Genomic DNA, 25,021 nt, shown 5'->3' with positions numbered 1-25,021 from the left:
ATATAGAAGATGTAGCTGCAGGGACGTCAGGACTGCCATGTTTGTTTGTTGGAGCTTATTGTAGGAATTTGTTGGTTTTTAGGCAGAACTAACATTTGCTTCACAACTTGCTAGCTGCTATTTTAATAATTAAGAAAAAGTTGATTAATGCTCATATTTGGATTAGAGTGTGGTTTACAAGCTACATTCATAAACTGTAAAGCTCAATTCAAAGCTAATTTTACCTGCTAATTAGAGGGTAAGGTCGTCACCATGCTAGAATTTCAAACTTGATATCAATACCCAGGAAAATACTCTTTACTTCTTCCATCCATCCACTTCTCCTTTTCAGGGTCACGGGGGGTGCTGGAGCCTATCCCAGCTGTCACAGGGTGAGAGGCGGGGTACACCCTAACACACAGAGACAGATAACCATTCGCGCTCACATTCACACCTATTAATTTAGATTAATCAATTAACCTATCCCCACAAGCTGCATGTCTTCGGATGGTGGGAGGAAGCCGGAGTACCCAGAGGGAACCCACGCAAACACAGGGAGAAAATTCAAATTCCACACAGAAAGACACCTGATGGTGGAATTGAACTTAGCACCTTCTTGCTGTGTGGCAACAGTACAAACCACTGTGCCACCGCGCTGTCTTTTTGCTTCTTATTCTTCTTTATTTTTTTAGCTCATGTAAATGTATTCAGTAACAGCCCTGTTCATTTCGAGTGCTTCTGGAGACCTGGCACCATATTTCATTGATGGTTAAGCAGGCTGCCACCATTTCTGCCTATCTGCTGGTAGATGTCTTCAATTTGGGTCTTTAAGGGAAGCAAAACTCTTTTTACACTCTAATAACTGTGCCTGTTAAATTCCATTTGCTACCTAGTTCCCACATAACTGTTATGATTGTATTATTAGAAGGAGCTTGTTAACCGCTGTTTTAATGACAGCTCAACAGTTGGCTAATGAGGGGTAACTGCTAGAAGTGAAACAGTAACATTCTTGCTGTTTAATACTTAGGTGTTGTTGAAAGAGGGGTTTTGCTGACCACACAAAATTCTTCATAAAGACCAGGATGTTGGTCTCTAAGGTGATCTGTAAAGTTTGTGGTACTCCTGTTCATGTGTTCAGCTGGTGCTGGGAAATCTATTTTGCAAATCTTGGCCATGCCATATTTTAAAACGAGAGATTAGCCACAGTCAATCAAAAGTCATTGGCCAGTTATCAAGCAGTTTCTCAGGCTGCCCCCACCCCAATTGTCAAATGTCATAAAGGCTTGAAAACGAGAATTCAGAAACCAGTGAGTGATGTCACGGTAGCTATCGTACACCCATCTGTGCTCAGCATATCTGAAGAAAACCTAACGTTGGTCCTTAACAAAATCTAAATGGGTGTAAATGAATAAATAAATAAATAAATAAGTCACTATCTGTACAGTTGTGTTAAAGGGGGAAACTATGGAGGCCAAAACTTTTTTGTTCCTGTTCGTTAAAGTTCTTACAGTGGGCATTTTTATCAATAGAGTCGATAAGAATTGACATGCTTTTGGAGCCAGTCTCAAGTGACCACTCAAGTGCGGTTTTTACCACTTCCATGTTGGCTTCATTTTACAGCCACAGAGGTGGCTGCTCTTTAAGGAAACTGCCAGTCTTCTTAATAAATAGCCATTACTCAATCTAGTTACCAGCAAATGCCAATGATATTGTCAAGGTTTCTTCAGAGGCTACAGATATATCACTTAGAAGCTGGCCTTCACACTGGCTGCCTGAAAATCTCTCTGACCGCAGTTGACGTGGTTCAGGTCTGATCAGTTCTGCGTTAGACAATAATGATTCAATGATCGAGAGTTCATGACCACTGGAGCAGTCGCTGTAAATCCTACTGTAGCATGGAAAAACCAAGAATGTGTCAAAACCCAGACCTACTACCAAAAAATATTAAGTAAAGACAAATACAGTGTCTGCCAAGGATACTTCTTTGTGCTGCTCTCCCTGCCTCCTTCATACGCTGCTGAGTAAATACTAAAGTTACTTAAAGGGCCATAAATTTGAGAGAGCAGTGGAGGCCAGCTTAGAAGCATGTTGTCTTTACCCCGTTTTCTGACTAACTGTACAACAAGGTGATTAAAGCCCTGATGTGTGCTGCTTCTGTTGCAATGTGTGATCCCAGTGGGAATCGTATTAGCTGTTCTATTTGTCTCACAGGAGCCTTGGCAGGCTTTTATCAGCCCTGTGTGCTAGATTATGAGCGTATGCCTGCCTCTGTGTGTGCACGAATCAGGGAGTCAGTGTATCCATTTGTGTGCATATGTAGGAGCCCTGTGCTTGCATATGTGTTTGTCACTCAGCTTCTTCACATTTTCTCCACTCACTCAACACAAGTCACTGATGCTATATGTCTATGTCTGTGGTGAGCCTAATAGTTAGAGACTGCTTAGGTTTCCAGTCACGTAGCTTCAGCATTTAGCAATGCCTGTAATCACAAAAAACTAACTTTTAAAAAAATGCTTATTTTTTCTATTGAACTTTTCCATTAAGTAATTTCTCGTGATGTGGCCTTTTTCATATCTTAATATTAATATATAATTCGGTAAATGAACTTTTGAATTCTTAGCTTACAATAGTGTAAACTCAAATCTCTGATATCCAATCGCCTTTATGGCTCAATCAGACTAAAGTTAAAGTAGAATGTCACGCTTCTTATGAATACGAAAAAATTTTAATTGAATTTTTGTGGTGATCAGTTGGTTGTCCTGAGGTTGAGCGAGACTGACTGAAGTCATTCTGAGACTCAAAGGTTTGCAATTACCTGACTGACAGACTATCTACTTCATGAACACAGACTGTTTGCTGATATGTTGCAAACAGTCAATCTGAATCCGTCTGCAGTCATCAGTGTAGAGTGTAGAGCTGTTTATAGGGTGGTACACTAGAGGTGATGTAATCGGAGGTTATTGTTGTGCTGGTTCTGACAACTTATCAAATTATGAAGTCACATAATTAAAATCAACAAGACATTCCTAAAGGTTAATTCCAAATTTAAGATATGCAATATTTTGCCCTAACAAGAAGATGAAATATTGCTTGCTGTTCAATAGCAAATAGGGCAAACCCAGCGAATATGGCACTTTGCACAAAAAAGGAAAGCAAGCGAAGACTGCAATCTTCTCTCTGATTCACTCTGATCAGAATGAAGAGCATCTAAGGCATCTGAAAAACTATATAGTTGCATGCAATAGATAATAATAAAGATTATGATAAGAACTTACTTTTTTGGAATTCCCCAACTGAAGAACTCAACTAAACAGAACTTTCTCTTTTGTGAAAGATAAAGACAAGATAAGCTTCATTTTATTGCTTCATATTTAAGTCAAATCACAAGAATAACACAGAACAACACCTTACTTTATAACATTCTGTAAACACAAGCAAACAAATCTGACTAACTGATCTGCAACAGTAGAACGGTAGATTGTGTCTCAGTCAGATGACCTTCACCATCATTTAGAGGCCATGTGAACATCTGTTGGTAGCTCCTAAAGCAATTTTCCATCCAAGGTCAATGTTAGTAGATGTGAAATATGTTATTTTGGTTAGCCCTGTCTAGTAACTTGATCTTCTAAAAAAACACTGGGTTTGGCTGTTTGAAGAGAAGTGGCTTGAATCCTCGAGGCCAGCAGATCTAAATGTTTGCCATAGTTTAGATTGTGATCTTTACTCCCTTTGCTCCTCATGATCGGTGTGTTGGATTACTTCCGTGGGAGCTATTTTCGTTTCTATTCCTCCATAATGATATAGCTGAATGTCTTTGCTCCAGCCAGACTGGTTTCTAGAGCACTGACTTTGTTCGGCCTCACAGAAATATCCCAGCTGTGGTGTGGAGGGAGATTAAGAGCAAGAGGTCCTGTTTAAAGGAAGAATTTTCTTTATATTTGGCTAGGAAATGGAAAATAGGTGCAGCTATTTATTGAAACATGTCCAGACATTAGGCAGCTTTCTTGTCATTTCTTGAAGTAGCTCTCCGGGCTCCTTTAAGGACATTCAAAGCTCTTTTTTAGATATTAGCTGCCTTTTTTCTGTTCTCTATCAGAATGATCCTAAACTGCCTCAGTTATGTGATTGATTAGTGTTCTACTGTGTGTTTTTCTGTCAGGTTTGCGTTTACAGAGGCAGTGTGTTTACAATCATTATCACGTTTAAAATTAAGCCATAATAAAAAAAAAATCCAGAATGTTTTCATTTATTATTATTATTTATTACATGGTAGATTAGACTATAATTTTCTGTGTTTATAGTCGCATCACTTTTAACATTTTGACAAGATCCCAAACACCATTGGAATGAAATGCAGTTCTAAACAATGACAGAGCCTTCAATTTGTTTTACAGATGACTGTAAACAAGCACTGTCGTACCTCTCTGCTGACGTCCTCCATACATACTGGTGACAGTCATCAGTTTTGCCTTTTACCCCTGTTTCCAGTTCTTAATAATGGCTCTTTAGCAGCCATCCTTCCACTGAGACTATTTCTAATAAGGCTTAGAAACAGTAGATGGATCAACTAAAGGTCCAGACACGTCTCTCAGGTCCCGTGTCAGGTCTTTGCTGGATTTTTTTTTACTTCTCAATGACATGACTTTTAGATACCGTTCTTAAGCTGTACATAGTTTTTCAGGTATGTCACTTTTTATCCTCAACTTGTTCATGTTCCTCAAATTTTTTAAGAGCTCATTGCACACCATGCTGAGATATGTTTTCAGCTAATGGCTCTTTGGGAATCACCTTGTTGGAAAAAGACAAAGCAACACACAACAAAAGCAATTTTATGCCTGTTAAACTGTGTTAATGGGAACAAATGATATGTTTTTGCAAGAGGCTGCTAATAAGTGCCCAAAGAAACATTTAAAAACCTGTCTGATACGTGTAGACACAACACTTACTTATCTGTTGAATCAATGTCTTTTTATTCTTGAATTATTCCCAGGTTATGTCCAAAAACTTAAAAAAGACCTTCAGAAAGTCTTGAGAACTATTACTCAGGACCACTTAAAAAAAAAAATGGGGGTGGCTCAAGACTTTCGTACAGTACTCAGTTCTCATATTTCTCATCAAAACCTTGGCATTTTTATTTGAAAAATGACTCCAGTGTGTATCAGTTATCAAAATACTGTCACACAAATTTACTATCAATTAACTAATCAACTGTTTAACCTTCTGCAGTGCTTCAATCTTCCAATTTTACGCTCGCAAACTCAACATTCACACAAATGAATGCCCTATGCCATGTGGGAATTTTGTGAAAATGCAGCATTTACTAGATAAACTATACACATCTGGCTGTGGTTGGCGCTGGAACACAGTAAGCAATGACATAGACCATTTGCTGCAGCCCACAGAGACAATACTGAATCACTTCTCCTCACTGAAAGCAGCTTATCCACAGAGAACATAATTGATAATGTAAATACAGAGTTGGATGGCTCCTCCACAAGTTTGTCATGGCCTGTTTACATAATGTTCAATTCTGTTTTTCCTGTGATTTCCTGGACGTTGCGCAGAGGCCTGAGATAGGCATGCAGGGGTCGGCAAGCAGGCACATCCACACAAATCCGCACACACATACATGCAGCATAACACAGCACAGGACACGCTTGAGTTTGCACAAACAGTGGCTGCCTGTCCCTGAGTGGGACGTCCGTCCGCAGAGGGAGGTGTAGGAACAGAATGGGAGACACTGGAGAAAACACAGCGACAGCAGTGAGTGTCTCAGCTCGACCACCTTTACCCTGCCACATTGTTCATATGTGGCTTTAGAAAAGAAGCGCAGCAGTTTTGGCACAATTTATAGTGCTAGCATTTAGAAAAAGCTCAGGGAATACCAGAATCAACTCCACCTGGCCCTTCAAACTGTTTGAGCTCTTTGGTTATCTTTCAGTAATTCTCTGTGTGAAATATTGTGATATTGACCTGCTCGGTTTTCCAAGGAGTTTCTCACCATGTCCGGCTGCTTCCATGCTGGCTTGTATCTGCTGCAATTTCCTGCATGCAGAGAGCTTTTGTCAAGATGAATTCAAACTGACACAAACGCAGCAGGATACTGATGTTTGGATCAACAACAATAGAAATCCATACAAACTCTTGCTTACTCACATTTGGTGGTCTATAAATCTCGTCCAATCTGCCTCAGCTTAAAGGATCAAATTTACAAATTTACTGCACCAGTGAAATACTCTCTTTTGATATTAAAGTGCACAGGGTGCAGGTATTTTCGTGACTGGGCTTGTTGTGCAGGTCTTTGTAGGAGTTTCAGTTTTAGAGTGGAAAATCAGAAAGGTCTGATAAAGCAATTCATTGCAAATTGCACTAAATTTAATGCATTTAACTTTAGATCATGTGTTATTTTGCACCGGGTGTGGCTGTGATAGTCGCCCCTAGGAATGCTGATATACTCAAAATGAGTGAGAACGAATTTGTATATAGTGGATAGCTCAAAGTTACACTGTAAAAAAAACTAACGTAATTTTCTGTGAGCATATTATCCGTTTTTTAACAGTTTCTGTATGTAGTTGTAATTGTGAACTGTAATTGTTATTTGTAACATTCAGTTATGGTTGAAAAATTAATCGAGAAAATTCCTTCATTTGAAAATGGCACGTCATAAAATCTTCACCTTTCGTGATTTTTTTTCATGCACATATTGCCATATTGAAATGACTGTCAAAATGCAAAAATGAATGGGACTCATACACTTCTAGACTGATCTCTGATGTCTAATGGGTTTTATAAAAAAGTCTTCCTAAAATGAGAGAATTGCTTGCATTATTGCACATAACACAGTAACAGCAAGTTCATCGACGCACAGATGGGTAAGTATTTGATGGTAGATTATGTTTTGTGTTATTCTGCACATCCTACAGATCAGCTGTTGCAGATTTCAGGTTTACACTATGCGCTCCTCTGATTTATCCAGAACATAAGCAGCCCTCAGCAATTTCTAACAGAGAAGTTAGCATTAAAAAAAGACACGAAATTACCATTAAGTTGGCTCTCAGTGATCTAAATTGCCATTGCTGTTACTGGAGACTGTTTTATTTTGATTACTAGACTGCTTGTCCATTTTCCAGTCTGCTTGTTTTGATTTGTGAATTTAGGTTTTTAAATTAGCCCATTGTTAGTTGAGCTGATCACCCACAGAACTTTTTTCCCCTTCAACCCATGAGTTAATTTGGCCCTACACTTTCTAATTGACTGATTTTGCCAAGCCCACATAAATTGCAAGCCTTTGAATTTCACCATGTCCCAAAACAGTAGACACAGGGCTCAAGTAATAACTACACTTGATGTAAAAAAAACAAACAAAACAGTTTTGTAAAAGTAAAATAGCACAACATATAAGTGAGCTGAACAGGACGTTTTTGGCATGGGTAACATTTAAATTACGTTTTTACTGATAATTGAGGAATTAGTTCAGGTGAGATTTCAGTGCAGACAGATATTTGACAGCTGATTGGCAAATCTCATATAGGGCATGTTATTTACATTGCTGAGCAAGGTTAGCAACCCACCTCCATTCCAGCTCCTCCTCCTCTGCCATGTCTGACACAATCAGTGTCTTTTCTGACATGTTAATGCTGCTCTGTTCTGTACCACCGACAAGGTGTGCTCTTCCTCCCACAAGCAGTGGCACATAGCAGATGGAAAAAAGTGGTACTGGCACAAATGTCATATATAACTACGGTTAACCATCTCTACTATGCAAAACATGCCCATGCTCCTCCTTATTCCATACTGACGCTGATCATCAGCTGATGACAGTATGACTTCGTGCGGGTGACGAGCAGCTTTGGCCTCAGTCTTCTAACACTAAATTCAGTGGACTGTCAAACGACAGTCGTTCGTACAGCAGATAAAATAGATTTTCACTTGTTGGCTGGAAATGAGAAGCCTACTGTTTACTTCCATGTGAAATCAGCTGTCATATCACTGTTTAAAGAATTACTGCAAATTTCAAATGATAAATGTGCCTGTGGTATCAGTGTGTAAAGTGCTTTGTGCAACAATGGAACGCTTGACAGCCATAGCAGCAATAACTGGATGGAGGGGCTTAGTGAAAAGTCTATTATCTCACCCGATTATTTCTATCTTTTTTGTGCATTCTTTGTCTCTTGTATTGGCTCTGCGGATTTTGTCCCGCCGGATCTTCCCACTAGTTCTCTGTCAAAAAAAAAAAAAAAAAGTCATTTTGGAAGTAATAGAGATACGATCTCGTTGGAAGTTTGCTATTGGGGGAGGCCCAAATATAAATACAAGCTTAGATGTTGACACAAATTTGCTGACGCGAGTTTGCGTCCATCCTGGCCTTTTGCTGAGAGGGGACTTCCTGTCATCAATTTAGCTTTTCCTGCCAAGACAACTGTGAGCAGAAAGAGGTGCTTTCCCCAAATATCACCCAGAAGCAAACTTATTCAATTAAATGAGACAATTCTCCAGTGCAAGTGCAAAAAATGTCAAGTGCAAATATCATTTTTTAACCTTTCAGCCAAAAACAGAGAGAAATCTTTATAGAATTGTTTATTCTCATGACCAAAAAGACCAAATATTTTTTTCCTGTTGTGAGTTCATGCCTAGTTTGCATGTCTGTTTGTGCCTTCACAAGTACATTTTCATTGTGCACACTCTGCACCCTGAGCAGTTTGGCCGGCGATTTGCCCGTTCAGCACAATGCATTGTGGGATCCCGCTGCTTAATCCTGGGGTTAAAAATGAGCACGTAGCCATAACAAGAGCACTGTCGTCACAGAAGAAATCAACACCACATTCTAATTGGCCCTCTCTCCTTAAACCTGGGTGATTATTCCCACAGCCCATTGTGTTAAAAGAAGATGGGAAGGTAGTGGTGGAAGGTGATAAAAGGATCTGACCTTGTGCAAATCTGCCACTGTCTATCTGTCTGAATGTGTGTAGGTAAGTGAGTGAAGTGGCCATTGGCTGACAAGAAGATACACAACATGCAAAGGAGAGCTCAAGGCAGCAGATCACATGGGTATGTACGTATCCACAGCATCACAGAGCGAGAGAGAGCAGCCCTGCAGCAGACGATTTAAGAGCTGGCTGGAGAAATCAATATTTTAGCAGATATAAAACCTTGAATCTCCATTGGAGTTGTATTTAAAATTATGTGAGTCTGGGCTGCAGAATAAGCGCTGCGTATATCATCATCCCCCCGACTCTTGCACCATAGCCTACAGCTATGTGTAATGTTGCATCTGCATCCATGTGTCTGTAAGGGCAGAGAAAATACCTTTTTGGGTTTTTTTTTTTTACCCCAACAGTACCTATAAATACTATTACCTTTAATTACTCTAATTAAATGTGAATGAGAAAATTATGTGTATTAATTTCAATAAATTTATTGAAATTTTTACTTTAATTTTTTTAGTTTTTAGTTTTTTGTTGCTTGACACTAATTAGCAGGTGTTTGCATTCATATAATGTGTAACGCAATTAATGCATTCATATTGTTCATGGAAGCTTGGTTAGCAAGTTTGCTAGCATTAGCTAATAACAAGGAACCCACCAATCTGTTGAAAACAAAAAGCCTCTTTAGCCACTAAACAAACTCACAAAACGACACAAAATACTAACTCAAAAGCAAAACTGATGGATGATCACACGGTGGCTACCTTCGTCTTTTTAATACAGGCTATGTAACTGTTACATAATAAACAGTGTCTCTCCTTTGAGCTCTGTTTGGGCTTTCATTTTTGCATCACTGCTGTTTTGTGTGGTGAGGTTAAAAGATATAAAGTAAAGGAGAAAGTCAACAACCTCTGTGATCTGAAACTACAAAATAAAATCACAGTTCTCTGTTGGTTTTTAGCTACAAGCAATCCTCTTCACATAGACAGTGAGTAGTGTAGTGAGTAGTAGTTTCTAATTTATAAAAGCTTTAATCTCCTTTAACTGTGTCTGTGTGGTTGGATATGATTGATTGGCACCAGGCTTCTGAACTGAGACACAAACCCTCGGTGTGGCGTGGCGGTGCAGTAGATAACACTGTCTCACACTGCCAGGGAAGTGTTTGAACCCACTGGCCAGCCTGGGCCCTTTTGTGTGGAGTTTACACGTTCTCCCTGCCTGTCACCTCATGACCTCATGGGACAGTCTCCAACCCTGAATTGTCTAAATAGAAGAATAAAGGGATAATTGGTACATTGTAACATACATCATGTATTGCCACCGTCTCGCTGTTTTAAGGAAATCTGAGGAAATCTGTTTAATGAAAAAAACTCAAAAAGTCTTTATTTGCCAATTTGCTCATGGAAGTCCGGCTTGAGAGAGAGATTTATTTCAGAGTGGAGCCCTGAACTACCTGTTCTTGTCTGCTGTATCGTTGTATTTCCAGCAGTAACTGGTTCAGAGGTGACTTTGTGTGGTCATGTTATTCTCGACAAACATAGCAAAAGTAATTACTGCAGCGGGCTTCGAGGAGACTCGGGCCCTTATCTGAAATGCCTCTCGCACCCGCAGCAGGCGCCCGAGCTTTACGTGGTCTAATAAGTCACTCTGGGTTTTGTTTTGTTTTTTCTACAGTAAAAAAACCCCACCTGATTACCTTGATATGCCCCATGTGTGTTTATTTGTTTTAGCTGTGCTCATTTCCGCGGATAGATAACAGAGGTTTAACAGAAATACCGCAAGTGTAGCGTGCGTTAAATTGGATTTTCCTACGTTTTCGCGACACGATAAGGTTGTGTGCGTGTGTTTGTGCTTTCAAGTACTCTCCGAGAAGTCCTGTCCAGGCGCTATTTTTCTATTTCCCCCAAACACATGCATCACTCAGAGAAACATAGTTTCTCATTTTACATCCAGTCCAGACATAATTCATCCCCAAAAAAGGGGGAAAAAAGAGAAAAAGCAGTGATGGCTGTCAAAGAAATAATCAAAACGGAGGCACTGCGTCTCTTCTGAATATTAATTCATCACTTAAAGATCCCTGCAGTGCATTTCATTGATTTGTTTGCTGTTGTGGTGTGAGCAATGGATGACTGAATTGTGCTGACCTGGCGTTTCCTTAAGCTTTTCTATTAGGCCGATATTTTGACATGAAGGAGTGCAGGAGGGGGCGTGTGGGGGGTGGTGGATGGCTTGGATCATTACACATCTTAACCACAAATGGCCATAAACAAGTCCAAAACGTGGCTTGGATGAGTAATTTACAGCCGCAATCTCATCAGGCATAAATCCTTATCTCTTGCCAACATATTGACAGGCAGAGGATAAACAATTTATCAGCCATTTGAATAAGTAATCTCCCCCAGCTCTGTTTTTGTGATATTTACAAATGCACCTCCTCTTACTTGCTCTGCATGCTCACCTCGACTTCTTTCTCTCTCTCTCTCATATCTTTTGCCCCTAAACAGAAACCTGAGTAACAACAAGATCTCTCTGCTGAGGAACGGCTCCTTCTATGGCTTGGCTGCCCTGGAAAAGCTGTGAGTACTTAAATCAAGCACTCTTTAATGTTTTGTCCTCCCCAGAGTCCTAATAGCTGTCATCGCAGCAGCAGTATTGCACTGTAGCTGGGAAAAGGCAAACAGGGGACATGGTGGGAATTAGGAGATCCTTGTCAGGTTTTACCCTGCAGGAGGCTTGCCAGTGTGTTTTTTTTTCTTTTACCTTCCAGCCCTTGCGCTTAACCACAATTGCCACAGTAAATGTCCTAAAAGCGATAATATATAGCATCATATTACGGACTAATGCAGTGTGAGATCAGGGTGCTCTGACAGTGTGACTGACTGTGGCGGGCTCGTGTCGATGACTCTCGCACCATATGCAATCTCCCAGAGGGCTGTATTCATACAGCCTGATGATGAGCTCCATGATAGCTCTTCCTGTGTCCCCCCCTGAAGTCAGCTATTGATTGCTTTCACCTCCGTGCAGCCCAGTGATAGCTGCTTTTCTACCTGATGGTGACACAGACACTGGCTGATGAGGAAATCAGAAAGGGGCTGAAATCACACAGAGCGGATGGCTTGATAACTTGCTCTGTTCAGTCAGTCATTCCCAGAGGTATGTGCATGTGAAAGCACACATATTAAGCTCACCACTCACGCCAAAACACACACACACGCACGCAAACTACATCAGTGACTGCTGTGAATATTATTACAGTCAGTTTTGGCCCCCGTCTCCGCCGACTGCTGACTGACAGTTAAATTTAGATTGGAATAATGGCAGCGGTATAATTTTGCCTCTCTTTCACTTCTTTTTGGGTGGCTGTGTCGCCTGGTGACCTACAGGATGGTGTCACCTGTCTCTCCGGGCCTTATTAGTGCCATTAAATTGTCCGACTCTCTCTCCAGTTCCATTGGAGTGATGGAGATGATGATTGCGAGGCTTTTAAGGACATTCAGCCAAAGGTCTGTCGCACCTGACCTTTTGGAGCAGCAGTTTGCGTGGCCTATCCCTTCCTTCACCTCACTCCCTTGGTTCAGTCTTTCCATTCTTCCTGCCACATGCAGCATTTGGCAAAGATACGCCTGTTGCTGGAAGCTGATGCCAAACCAGGTAGCCTCAGTGAGTTGAAAGTGGCGGCCAGCTGTTCCCTCGTCTGGCACAGCCGACTGACTGCCTTCCTGTACGGCTGGCTGACTGAATGGATCTGAGGGTTGTGGAGAATTGGCAGCTGATTGACAAGCTTAATAAGGCATGTGTATATGTTTGCACCACTCTTGCTGCAGCTGCGCTCTCAATGTTCTTCAACAAACAGACCGTTTGGGGCAGGAATGGAAACTTGGATCCCACTGCAAGTTTTTTGTTTTTTTTAAATGAAACAGAAACTGATTTGCACATCTTTTCTTATTTAACGATGGCTCTAGATATGCAGATAATTTTAGTTTCATTCATTTTCATTCTGAGGCAATCTGTTTCCTTTCTAATTCAGTTTAGGCACAGACATAATAAAACAGACAAAATACTCTGTGAATGACAAACTGAAATCCAGCAAACATAGAAGGTGGAAGTTGGTAGAAGTTTTTAGTAGATTTGACGGTTTATTCTCTATATGCAGTTGTTATGTCCTGTGGACCACTGAAATAAAAAAAAGTGCTTCAAAATAACCCCCTGCACTTTGCTTTGGTGTTGGCTCAATAAACAATAACTGTCAAGAATAACTGTCACTTTTTCATCCCTTTTTAACCTCTCTGCCATAAAAGGCTGAGGGGGTAATATCGTCACACCACCAGGCGGGTGGGTGGCGTGACACCCAAGTTTGTGAATGTGAGAACTCAAGAACGAGGAGACGTGGGATTTTGAAATTCGTTCCATGGGTGCATCTACTAAAAGTCTGAGATGAGTTTGAATTTCAGTGAGGTTGACTTCAAGGTTAAGGTCAAGGTGAGAGTCCAAGTTTTCTGAAGATCTTGTGAACACCATAAATCGAGAAAGATGTCATGTATGATTTTCAAAGTGATACCATAGGTGTATCTACTAGGAGGCTGAGGGTAGCCTGGCAGCGTCCAGTAGTTTTTAAAATCGTGATTACATGAAACATTTCGCAGATTTTCATGTTAGTATGCGTGTGTTTGTGATATACTCTGCGTACAAATATATGGTACCAGATATATTATTGGCACAATAAGCACACAATTTAATAATTTATTGATGGAAGATCTATATACTGGTAAATTGACCAGAATACTGACGTATTAGATTATTTATTAGTTGTCAAATCTAAACAATATAAATTAGTAAAATGAAGAATATATTAAATATTATGTATACTGCAAAATTAATGATGAATTCATATAGAAGATTTAATACATGACAGGTTGTTTATAAAGTCTCTTATAATATTATGCTTATCCAAACATTGTGTTCTTATCCCCACAATGTTGCTGCCTGCTCTGCTGCAGTATTTTCTAAATTTTAAATGCTTTTATAGTGGCTTATTTCTTTGATCGATAATCAGCGGCCATTCAGCTGCACCAAAAAGTTTAAATATTTGCACTGACGGTTAAAATGCATAACAAACACAAAAACACACTCAATTGAACTATCAAATGTATAACTATATATGATTTGGGGATTTTGTATAAGATATTTGTATAAGTCATATGTATTTTAGCATTCACATTACCCCAGAACAGGGGTGTCCAACTCCAGGCCTCAAGGGCCGGTGTCCTGCATATTTTAGAGATCCCTGGATCAACACACCTGAATCAAATATTTAGTTCATTACCAAGACTCTGGAGAACTTCAAGACATGTTGAGGAGGTAATTTAGCCATTTAAATCACCTCTGTTGGATCACGGACACGTCTTAAAACCTGCAGGACACCGGCCCTTGAGGCCTGGAGTTGGACACCCCTGCCCTAGGCAGTGTTTATGCAAAATTACATCAAGATTGGTCCACTCATCTAGGAGTAGCTAGAGAACATGCAAACATATATTGTATTATTTTCAGAATCTTAGTTTAGTGCACTTGCTCTTTTGGACAAGCAGAGCAGAAAAGACGAGCGTGAAAACTCGATGCACTCATATTTTTAGGTTTAGGCATCAGTTGAATGTTAATCAAATGTAGCACTTTTCATGAAAATCACTACAGTGGTTTTACAGTGGCGCTTGGGAAAGGTTAGGTGCTCTGGAGACAAGGTCTGAGGAAACATTTTAATAGTAATTTCACTCTGAACCAAATGAGCATTAACTTTTTCATCCGAGGTCATGGGGGAGCATTATTAGGCTTCCCAGTCCAATTCCATGATGAGAGTATACTGTTTTGCTTGTAACTTACTAATCCTAGCTAGGGGCTGGACTCATATATATCATCATTATTGTTATCATCGTTGATGAATGATGGAATTTATACAGCACACTAAGCGACTTTATTAATCCCCCATAGAAGTCTCTTTTGATGTGATTTGCTTGCCCCTGTAGGCCAGATAGAGTCCTTTTAATGGAGGGCTCCTGTATTGTGGGTGATAGCCCCCCCCATATGGACACCAGCCCACTGCCGTCAGCCAAACTGGGTCCCACAGGAGCAAAGCAGAAACAAAGCCCATCTCTGTTCTCTGGTCAGGACACTAAATCTAGCTTTTGCCACTTCATCATGTGTTTCCACCGCAGAAGGCCTCGCTGTGCGAAGGGTCTGTCTGAAAGCGACGAGGCTGGCATATCCTTCTCATACTGATTACACTCATGAGCAAATGTTTTTATAGGAAGATTGCACTTAATTTGGAACTATTGCGGACATTATAATATTCTATTTGCATTCTTTATGTAACATCTAGAGTCCAACGTAACAATCCAACAGCAACTACAGAAAATAAATGATTCCTTAATGATAAGGTCGAGATTCTTCGAGCACACTTCTGTTGGCTTCAAGCATATTGTTGATTATAGGTGTCAGAGAGAGGAGTGGGTATTTTTGAGATCATGACACTGGCTATGACAGCAGATTTATCCTTCGCAGACTGTCCAAATGTTTTCTTTACTGAAAGCAGAGGATCTTTTTTTTTTTTTTTTTCGTCTATTTGACCAAACATTATTTGTCTAGCCCTGAGGTGTTTAGAGGCAGGCCGTCAGACTGAGCGGACCACGGCTCAGGCCGGAGACAGTATCAGAATTCAGAGTAGCATCTGCAATTGCTCATCCTGAAAAGTGGATGTCAGAGGTGTGAGGCAGCGTCGTTTAAAAAGTTTCGCGAGTCCTGTTGTTCATACTGACAAAGTGACGTTTATTCAGTCTTCCCTGTGAACGCCTCTCCTTGGGAGGTGATTGATGATGGAGTGGCAAGGTCGCTGAAGGACACATCGCCCCGGCCGGTTGTGCATAAGAATGTGCGGCCGGGTAAAGTCCAGGGCTCCGAGTGAGGAGTGCAGGTCGGGAAATGCTCGATGATTATGCGATCATAAACCAGACTGACCCTGACGTTTTCCTGCAAGGGTTAAAGGTTAAAAGAAGGGACAGCTGAAAAAATGAGAGCATTATTAGAATTCTTACAGTCCATATGCAGTTTAAAGGGAAAAAAAGCCTAAGATTACATGTGTTAGTGTAAAAGAAAAAGAAAGAAATTCAAATATTCAAATGAACCTTTCCATTACTGATTGACAATTGAATAAGTTCATTTTGTTTTCTCATTAAGAACAATTAATAGATGGAGTAAAGCCATCTGATTAAAGACTCAGAACACATTTTTAGGTAGTGCCACAGCTACTTGTTCAATCTATTTCAATTTGTTAACCATTTATGTGTAATTATTACCAACTTAACTCATAATTGTATTTATCCTCCTTAGGTATGCGCTCTAGTTTTCATGTAAGACAACACTGCAGGTGAACTTGGGTTTGCTAGTGCAGTGTTAGCTTGCTTTACATTTTCCAGATTTCCCCGTATCACACAAAAGCATTGCTATAACCCCCTCAACCCCCTTTGTTTACCTAAGAGAAGACGTGGAGTATGATCAAGCCTTAAATGGATCAAAGCACACGTTTGAAATATGAATGCTTTTATTGTTACTTTAAAGGAGATCATTGCTGGGTCGCAGCTGAGGTAAAACATGTGAGGAGCATGGGTGTGACTGACTCACTGACCAAGTTTGGAGAAACAGAGGGGGAGACAGAAGAACAATCCGTCTCCTGCTCTGTTTTGGTAATCACAAATAACCGTCTCCCACGATTAAAACAAGCAGCAGATGAGGAGCGTAGACTTTCAGCACAGACTGGTTATAATATTCAGGTGTAACGTGGGAGTGTTGGGAGTTGTTGTTTGCTTTGTTGTGCTAAACTAGCAAGCAAGAGGGCATCAAAAGCGTCTCTTAAAAGAACTTCACACTCTCTTTGACCTTTTGTTTTGTTCTAATAGAAATCTCTCACACTGATGAGAGGGGTAGTTCCAAAATTGGATACCGACGCTGAGCTGTTAACAAAGAAATTTTCTTCACATTTCTGGAATCCTTAGAAGCATTTCCCCCAATCTGCTGCTTTTGTGCAACTCTTTTAATTTTAAGTGTTGCTTGACTAAAGGTTATTTTTTTGCAAATGTGACTGCTTTTACTGCTACTTTTCTTCTAGGTCAGAAGTGAAACCTGACAAATATTTCATTTGCACCGCCAATCGACCCGCTAGGAAGGAGCCTGCACTCCATCAGTGCTTGAGAAATATTAAACTTTTCCCCCCAAAAACAAATATATTCGCAGTTCGTACAGATTATTTTTAGATTTACATGGGTCTACGGTTACTGTTTGAATAATTCGAATAAAACGGTTGAATAATTAATTTGTGCCCACAGGTGCTGTGGTGCCTACTGTATGTAATATTTTATAATGCAAACACACACAGGGAAGTCCACCGTTTTAAGCTCTGGCAACGGTAGCTAGAAGCCTGTCACAATGCATACACATTCACTCTGTTTAATTGGACTGAACTGTCTGACTGTCTGCCTTTTTCCCCTTCTCAGTAAGCTTTCAACACGCATTTATTTACAATTCAATAGGTGGTTATCTGTCTCAGTGAGTGTTTGTTATAATTCAGTGGATGTGACCAGGCCTTCCCTCAAAGCACCTGCAAACTTACCCATGAATATTTAACATGTGAATAAATGGTTTTAATAAACACCATCCACATTACAATCAGGTCTGGTGCCAATATACTGTAGTTTAGCATTTAGTCAAGTTAATGACAGAGCCAGTTAGAGTTTTCATGGGGACAGCCTTTCATCCAGGTTTAGGTTTAGGGAAGGCTGGAGATAAGGTTGAGATAAGGGGAAAGGCAGGGTACATATTGACACAGTTCAGTACCCACAATTATTGCAATTTTTTGTTATTTTGCAACATGCAAAGTTTTGCAACTGAATGGGGTCGGTTACATAAATAGTTGAAAATCACACCTCTGTTGTTGTCGGCATACACCGAAATTCACAGAAATATAACTATTACATTTGCGTTCAGCAATCTTCATGTTCTTTGAGTTGAGTCCTCTCGAACTGGACTCACTGACAAAGACTGATGGCAACATGTTGGCGACCTTACACAATCTGTCTAACAGCCAATTAAACAAAAGTTTGCTCGGTTAACTTTATGTCAGGATGATGTTGCATGAGAGGAGTCCTCTTGTTCATAGTATTTCTAAAGTGTTTCTATAAAATGTTGATATTTGGTGTCCCTGCATTGATACAATACCACCACCACCACACAATTTGTCGTAACACTCAGACTGGACTCATTTGAGGCTAGATGTTGCTATCTTCTCCTCTCAGATTACAACATCACAAAAAAATAAGCGTAATCCACAAAATTGTCATCGAAATTATATCAGAAATTTGTTATTTTTTTAAACACACGCTTGAGTGTGTGATTTGATCTGAGGTGGATATTTTTACACAGCCATATAAGGGAGGAGAGGGTGACCGTGAAGGCGTAGAAAGAAAAGGTAAAAGAAACAGAATAATTTTTTTTATCTGATATTTTATTAATTTGCTGAATACAAAGGGTAAGTGGCTACAATCCTCTGGAAACCATCAATTTGGTTTTTATGTGGCAATTCATCCAACACTTGCTAAGATATGTTCAAGTCCATAGATCCATTTTCTTAACTACATATTAAATTCAAGGTCATAGGGATGCTTAAGCATAACCCAGCTGTCATAGGACAGGAGGCAGGTACATCTCCACAGGTTTACCACAGAGAGACAGACAATCATTCACATCTACAATTTAGAGTCATTAATTGACCAAACATCTTTGGACTTTTAAAGGAAGCCAGAATGCCTGGAAAAACCCATCCAGGCACAGGGAGGAGATGAAAACACAGAAACGCCCCAGAACCTTCTTGCAGTAAGGCAAGAGTACTAACCACTGCTCCACCAATACAAAACCAGTTGGAATCACCTTAACAAGCAGCCAGTTTTAGTTTATTACTGATCTAAGAGAAATAATACCAACTGAATATCTAGTCTTTTATACCCTCTCAGTTCTCAGAGTTCTTTCTTAGTTAAGGAAACTCCTCTTTTGTTACCTGTCAGCCTCTATCATCACTTTGTTTACCTACTCTGACAGTGGGGAGTTTTCTACAGTTATGGTTCAGTCACACTAGGATAAAAATAGGACAGCAACCTCCTTGAGACTTGAATAAAAAACACTGGTTGCAGAGAGAATGCACTGAACTTTTTCAGATTGGGTGACTTTCTGCTAGCAGCTGCAGCAAACAACTGATCGCCGAGATAATGAACGTGTAACACACTTAACTTCTGCATGACCACTTTCAATTGCAAGACAGTTACACAAATCACCTGGTGGGATGCAACCGGTCTCCAAATATTTGCAGTACCACAAACTGAACGCAGTCACTATCAGACAGATCAGACAGTCTGCACTGATGAGCGCAATTCGCCTGCGACACATCACTGTGCAAGACAGAACTCGAATGGTTGTATTCCAGTTTTATTGCTATATTAAACCGAGATTTCTGGACACCTATGTGACTTTGCAGTTAAACTGCCATCCTGCAGCTACTGCATCACTGTTTGTGGAAGCATTTCAGTTCCAGATCTATGAGGATCTGGCTGGACTCTGAATGTAAGTAATTTCTGTTTATGTATACACACTAGATTTGCTTCATATGGCAACATTTATTCATAAACAGGTTGCATGTAATTGTTAATGTGGCCCCATTCAGTCACAAACTGATAGCAGACTGACCCCGTCTTATTGCCGTTTTATTGCTTGGCACACTTATTCACTCACACTAACATGACACACAAAGCAACCATTTCAAAGGCAACAAACTTGTAAGTTAATTATACATGGTGTCAATACTTTCCCCTAGTGTGACGGCAGCGTTCCACTGGCCACCACTGTAGCTACATGGGGAGAGTGATCAACAAAACTGGGATGCTCTTTCTGTTTTGGTTGAGCAATGAGGCCTTTATTTTTCTGCAAGATATTGTAGCTGATGGCAGACTGATTTGAATGGTGAAAATGAGTTTTAGTAGGAAGCAGTCAAAATGCAGGTGTTCTCATTATCCTAAGACCACTGGACTGTACAGCTGAGACTTCTATTACTAAGTAAAGATAAGTGAAAGACAAAAAATCTGCTTGAACGTTTGGGAATCACTAAAATACAGTGTGCACAGCATTTTGAAATCCTTTGAACAGTTGTTAATTTATTTATTTCATTTTCTGGAATAAAATCGATGAAAAGGTTATAGAGTTATCCAAGTTGGTGCACTGTTAGTTAAACCATTAAACCTTTTTAACTCTACCCCATCCAGTCTTGCCTGCAGCATTATGTGTGGGAGTGCAGTATCTTTGTATCGTCACTATTCTGAATATTAGTCTTCTGTTCTCTAAAACCAAGATGGCCTCGCATTCACAAATGCTGAGACAATACCGCGCCACTGAGAAATACGATGCAAGTTCAGTTAATGAAAGCACCTTGTGGTCTCATTTCATTAACTGTGCACACAATCGAATACGTCATGCGGCATCACTTTCCATTTGGACGAGTGCCCGAGTAGCCATAGGAGGCTGCAGTTTTATTTGCTTATGTACTTCAAGTAGAATTTGACTTTCAGTGAAACTGATGGCGCTCTGATAATTCAATCAACACTGAGATTTATTTATCGGGACTACGCATGATTAAATAGGGCTTGCTTTTAAAGAGAAGGCAGTATTGTGTCTGGAGCATGTGTGTGGTGTGTTCTGCATGTGGAGATTTATCACAGCGACTGAATGCCTGTGCACACTTCTTTATTAATGTAACAGTGCGGTGCGGTAATCATTTGGATTCGTGGAGGAATCCACCCATTAGCGTCACATTGCAAACAGGCTGCTCTCCTCGGGATCACGCGCGTCAGGAGAACCTGAGCTGCCTAACATATACAGTCCAGTTTAAATTAATTGGGAAGCACTTCAGTAGCTTTTCAAACGTTAACCACAAATGGTGGAGTTTAAACTTAGGGTCGCTACTGCTACTCAAACAGGCAGGAGGGGAGTAGAAAATGGTTATTGTTTAAACACTCGTCTCATTTGAGCTACTCCAGCTGTATCTACAGCGGCTATGTGGGGCAAGTCTCCCAAAGGTAGTTTGTTTGTGTGTCTTTGTGTGTGTGTGTGTGTGTGTGTGTGTGTGTGTGTGTGTGTGTGTGTCTGTGTGTGTGTGTGTGTGTGTGTGTGTGTGTGTGTGTGTCATAAATACTCAATAGTGGCCAGAGCTTTTGTTTACCTCAGCTGAAGAGAGAAGTGGGCTTTTATTTGAGTCGGGCTACTATCAGACTCACCACTTATATTCGATTTCCCCTTAAATATATTCTATAAGTATATTTAATGTGCTGAAGCTACTCCTTTTTTTCACATTTTCTCCACTTTGCTGTTATATGCTGCCACTGTGTCCTGTTACTTTAGATTCAGAGCTTAGAGCCTGAGGTGGCATAATCTCTTTTCTTCCTTAGAAAGCATTTGCTGAAAAACTGCAACTGTTTACGCAGGAAGTGTGGAGCTTTTTTTGTCAGTATACACTAATATGTAGATTAAACCAGTGTGAGATATTTTCCTTTCTACATTACAGCCATAATGTAGATTTTACTGAGTTTACAATATAAGTTATTATAGTTGTATTAGCTGTATTTTGTGTGGTTTCTCATTATGCTTGTACACATTTTCTTTATGTTCATAGTGCCCGTTTGAACAGGTCTCTGCTGCTGGTCACTTGCCTCACAGCTAGTTTTACAGAATTATGGAAGTTAATGAAGGTTTCCTAACTGGTGAGTTGCTGGCCAAAGTTGCCTCACTGTGAGTGGATCTTGGATGGGTTACAAACATATGGCTTGACTTTGTCAAAAAAGAAAAAAAGGTCTGAGTGTTGGTTCTTGCTGTGTGCTGGAGTAGTTTTTCCTCTATCAGAGACAGAAAAGAAACAAATTCACCTCAACCCCTAATCTAAGTCACAAATGACATGGAATATTTGGCACAGATGAGACAATGACAAAGAACGTTTCTTTTCAATCAGATTAAAATATATATATATACATTTATTACCAGGTTTAGGTACAATTATTTTAGAAAAATGTTTGAATCCTGCAGGGAGATCCTAAGTTGGACTGACCTGAATATTACATGCAGAGCTTATAATTCCTCCATAAAGCTCTGGAGCTGTACACAAGTCCATATTTTTCCCTACATGTAAAGTCTAGTAAACATTGTATTGGACTAAATATTAGCTCTAAAAGGTACAAATAAGTTTTATTTGATTTTAAGATGCAATGAAAAGAAACTACTTGTGTTCAGCCCAGTACTAAAGAAAATGAGGTAATACATTAATTTAACAGATAAATCATTTCCTTATTTATTCAAGTTGACTGAAAAACAGATAATATACTCTGACAGGGTGCAGCGGTTCATCAAGACTTCAGGGTAGAACTGGCCTACCTTGAGTCCAGAGCTTTCAGCAACTGAAAGCATTTGGCACATCATGAAATGAGAACTATGACAAAGAACATCCTGGACTGCTGAGAAGCTTTAATCCTATATTAGGCAACCGTCGGGCAGTATTTGTCTTCCAAAAGTCGAGTGGCTGCTCTCATTAAATCTCAGATGTTAATGGAGTGTTGTTAACAGAAGAGGGGATGCTACACCGTGGTAAACATGTTGCTGCCATCAAACTGAAGACGAGCTAATAGTTCTTTTTTTAAATGTCTCTTTTTCTCAGTTTAAAGATTTGAGATGTTTTCTTCTTTGAATGAAATATGTGTTTATGATATTGTCAAATAACTGCATTCTCTTTTTAATTTACATTTTACACAGTGTCCCGACTTTTTCAGCATTGGTTATGTATTTTGAATGTGAAAGCTCTACATTTGTGGTTTGCTTTGCAAAACCGTGGCCAGGCAGTCACTGATGGGTCACTGCATCTGCATGACTGGAGCTTTAGCAATTTCATAGTGACAGCCACCAATTTCTAGCAACCACTTGCACCCAGTTGTGGAATACTCATTTTTCCGTAGTTGCCAGTAGTTGCCAGGCGATCTTTAACCAGTTCTCTGGGCCTACGTGACTGAGCCTTGGTGAGAAACAAATGCTTTATTTTGGTGATAAATCTGGGGTACCTTCATTCAGTGTGTGTTGATTTTTTCCCCTCCAACTTCTAAACCCCTAAGCCCTAAACAGGATAAGCGGCTAAGAGAATAGATGGATGGAAAATAACCTTGAATGAAACTTAAGCTCTTCGATGTGTCGACTTTACTATAATGACTGAGAGCGAATGTAAATCAAGCCGCTGGGAACCAGTGATGTAAGTGACAGTAAACTCAGCAGGGGTCTCAAAGCTTGTAGCAGGGAAATTACCTTGGCAAAATTAGGAATGCTAAAAACAGGGTAGAAGACATTATTGCATTTTTTCAGGGTCCTTAACCAACAACTACAAATCCTTCAAGCTTTACACTATGATGAATGAGGACATTATGTCAGGCTGTTAATCACAGAAAAGGATGCAAAACTCAATTTCAAATAACTTCCTCTGATTGTTCTGACTTTTGGCATCCATTCTGTTGCATTATGTAGCAGACTCCACCCGTCCTGAGCCAGTTAATGACACAGAATCATAATTTATAACATTTATTTGCAGATATTTGTTATCTCAGGCCTGGTGACTTTAAAAGGTTTTGCCTGTATTGTCATCTGTGGCTTTAAACGTGACTGTATACAGGAAACCACTAACACAAACAGGGCCACAGCTGGCATGGTCTGTGAAACCAGGACTACAACATCATAACAGGACAATTATTCTCTTAATATCCAGAGGAAGTTCAGACACATGAGTACCTACTGTAGGAAATGTGTAATTACAAATCAGCCAATTGGTTGTTTTCTGTACTTTATTCAACTCAAATCACAGCAACAGTGATTTGCCTCAAGGTGCTTTAGATTATAAGGTAAAGACCCTGCAATAGTAGAAGGAAAACCCCCAAAATCAAATGAACTCCAGTGAACAAGCACTTGGCAACAGTGGAAAGGAAAAACTCCCAGTTGGGCCTGAGGGGAAGAAAACAGGACAAAAGAAACATTGTGAAAGAGAGCCAGAGATGAATAATAACTAATAATTAAGTGGAGAGTCATGGATAAAGACAAAGAGAGGGAAAAGAGGTGAGTGAAGAAGAAATACTCATGGGTAGGGATGGGTATCGTTTAGGTTTTATCCGATACCGGTGCCAAACCGGTACTTTTGAAACGGTGCCCGTGCTTAAACGGTGCTCAAACTGGTGCTTAAAGAATGGAGAACACAAACTCATGTTTAGCTGTTTTTTTGTAAAAAGATAACAATGTTAGCCTTTTCTGCAGCTATGGGGCATATATGGTATCACTCTTGGCTGGAAGCAGTGCTTAAACAATGGAAAAAACACAAACTTTGTCCAAAAACCTCTCATGTTTAGACTGTTTTCCACTTTTTCTTTGGTCATTTTAGCCTTTTTGGCCAGGGTGAAGGGAGTATCTGCCATCAAACAAGAAGACAGCCGCATGTAGCTATGATGATGTTTGCTAGTTCACCTTACATGCATTAATGTAATAACGTGGTTAGCCTACTCAACGTAAATTACACACGAACAACATTAAGCTACTCACGCAGAGAAGAACGGCTGCTGCTGCATCATCATCCGTCATCATTTCTGCTACACTGGCAGGGCTAGGGGCCAGGACTCTCCTCTTCGGGTTTTTGGGGGATGTTGCTAACTCCGGGTCCGATAACAGGCAACCCACCCGCAGTAGATGTGCTCGGTGTGAGGTCTCGCAGCAAGCTATCAAATACGGCGCATTTCTCGGCTTTTAAAAAAAACGCTATGCGTCGCCAGGTGTTTCATCGGATTCGAGGTGTTACCTCCTTTGACAGTATCACAGTATCAGCTTAAAGCACTTGTTGCAGGCTGCTGAGTTTGCATATTTTGCTGTGAAGTACAGCCAGACTTTTGACCGCTTCGCCTTGGGCATTTTTAATCTGTAGCTCTGCTCTAAAAGAACGTACGTACCTGGACCCGCCTACTATCCTCGGA

The 25,021-nt window shown here is 40.2% G+C and overlaps 1 protein-coding gene across 4 annotated transcripts in view; it reads left to right on the top strand.

Moving 5' to 3' along the window:
- LOC102313184 (adhesion G protein-coupled receptor A3) overlaps nt 1-25,021 on the top strand; it is a 193,059-nt gene that overhangs the window by 8,808 nt on the left and 159,230 nt on the right. For 2 of the 4 annotated variants that reach the window (XM_042225375.1, XM_042225377.1), the window contains exon 2: nt 11,408-11,479. In XM_042225375.1, coding sequence (XP_042081309.1) covers nt 11,408-11,479 — 72 coding nt within the window. Of the gene's footprint in view, nt 1-8,948; nt 9,028-11,407; nt 11,480-25,021 lie in introns of those variants that run through there. The other 2 variants (XM_042225376.1, XM_042225378.1) reach the window with 2 other exon arrangements.

This window comes from Haplochromis burtoni, unplaced genomic scaffold (genome assembly GCF_018398535.1).
Source record: "Haplochromis burtoni strain Fernald_Lab_line unplaced genomic scaffold, NCSU_Asbu1 Contig_170, whole genome shotgun sequence".
In the NCBI taxonomy this organism is placed as follows: Eukaryota; Metazoa; Chordata; class Actinopteri; order Cichliformes; family Cichlidae; genus Haplochromis; species Haplochromis burtoni.
Note: the sequence above shows the minus strand (reverse complement) of the source record. Positions and strands in the feature narration are given on the sequence as shown.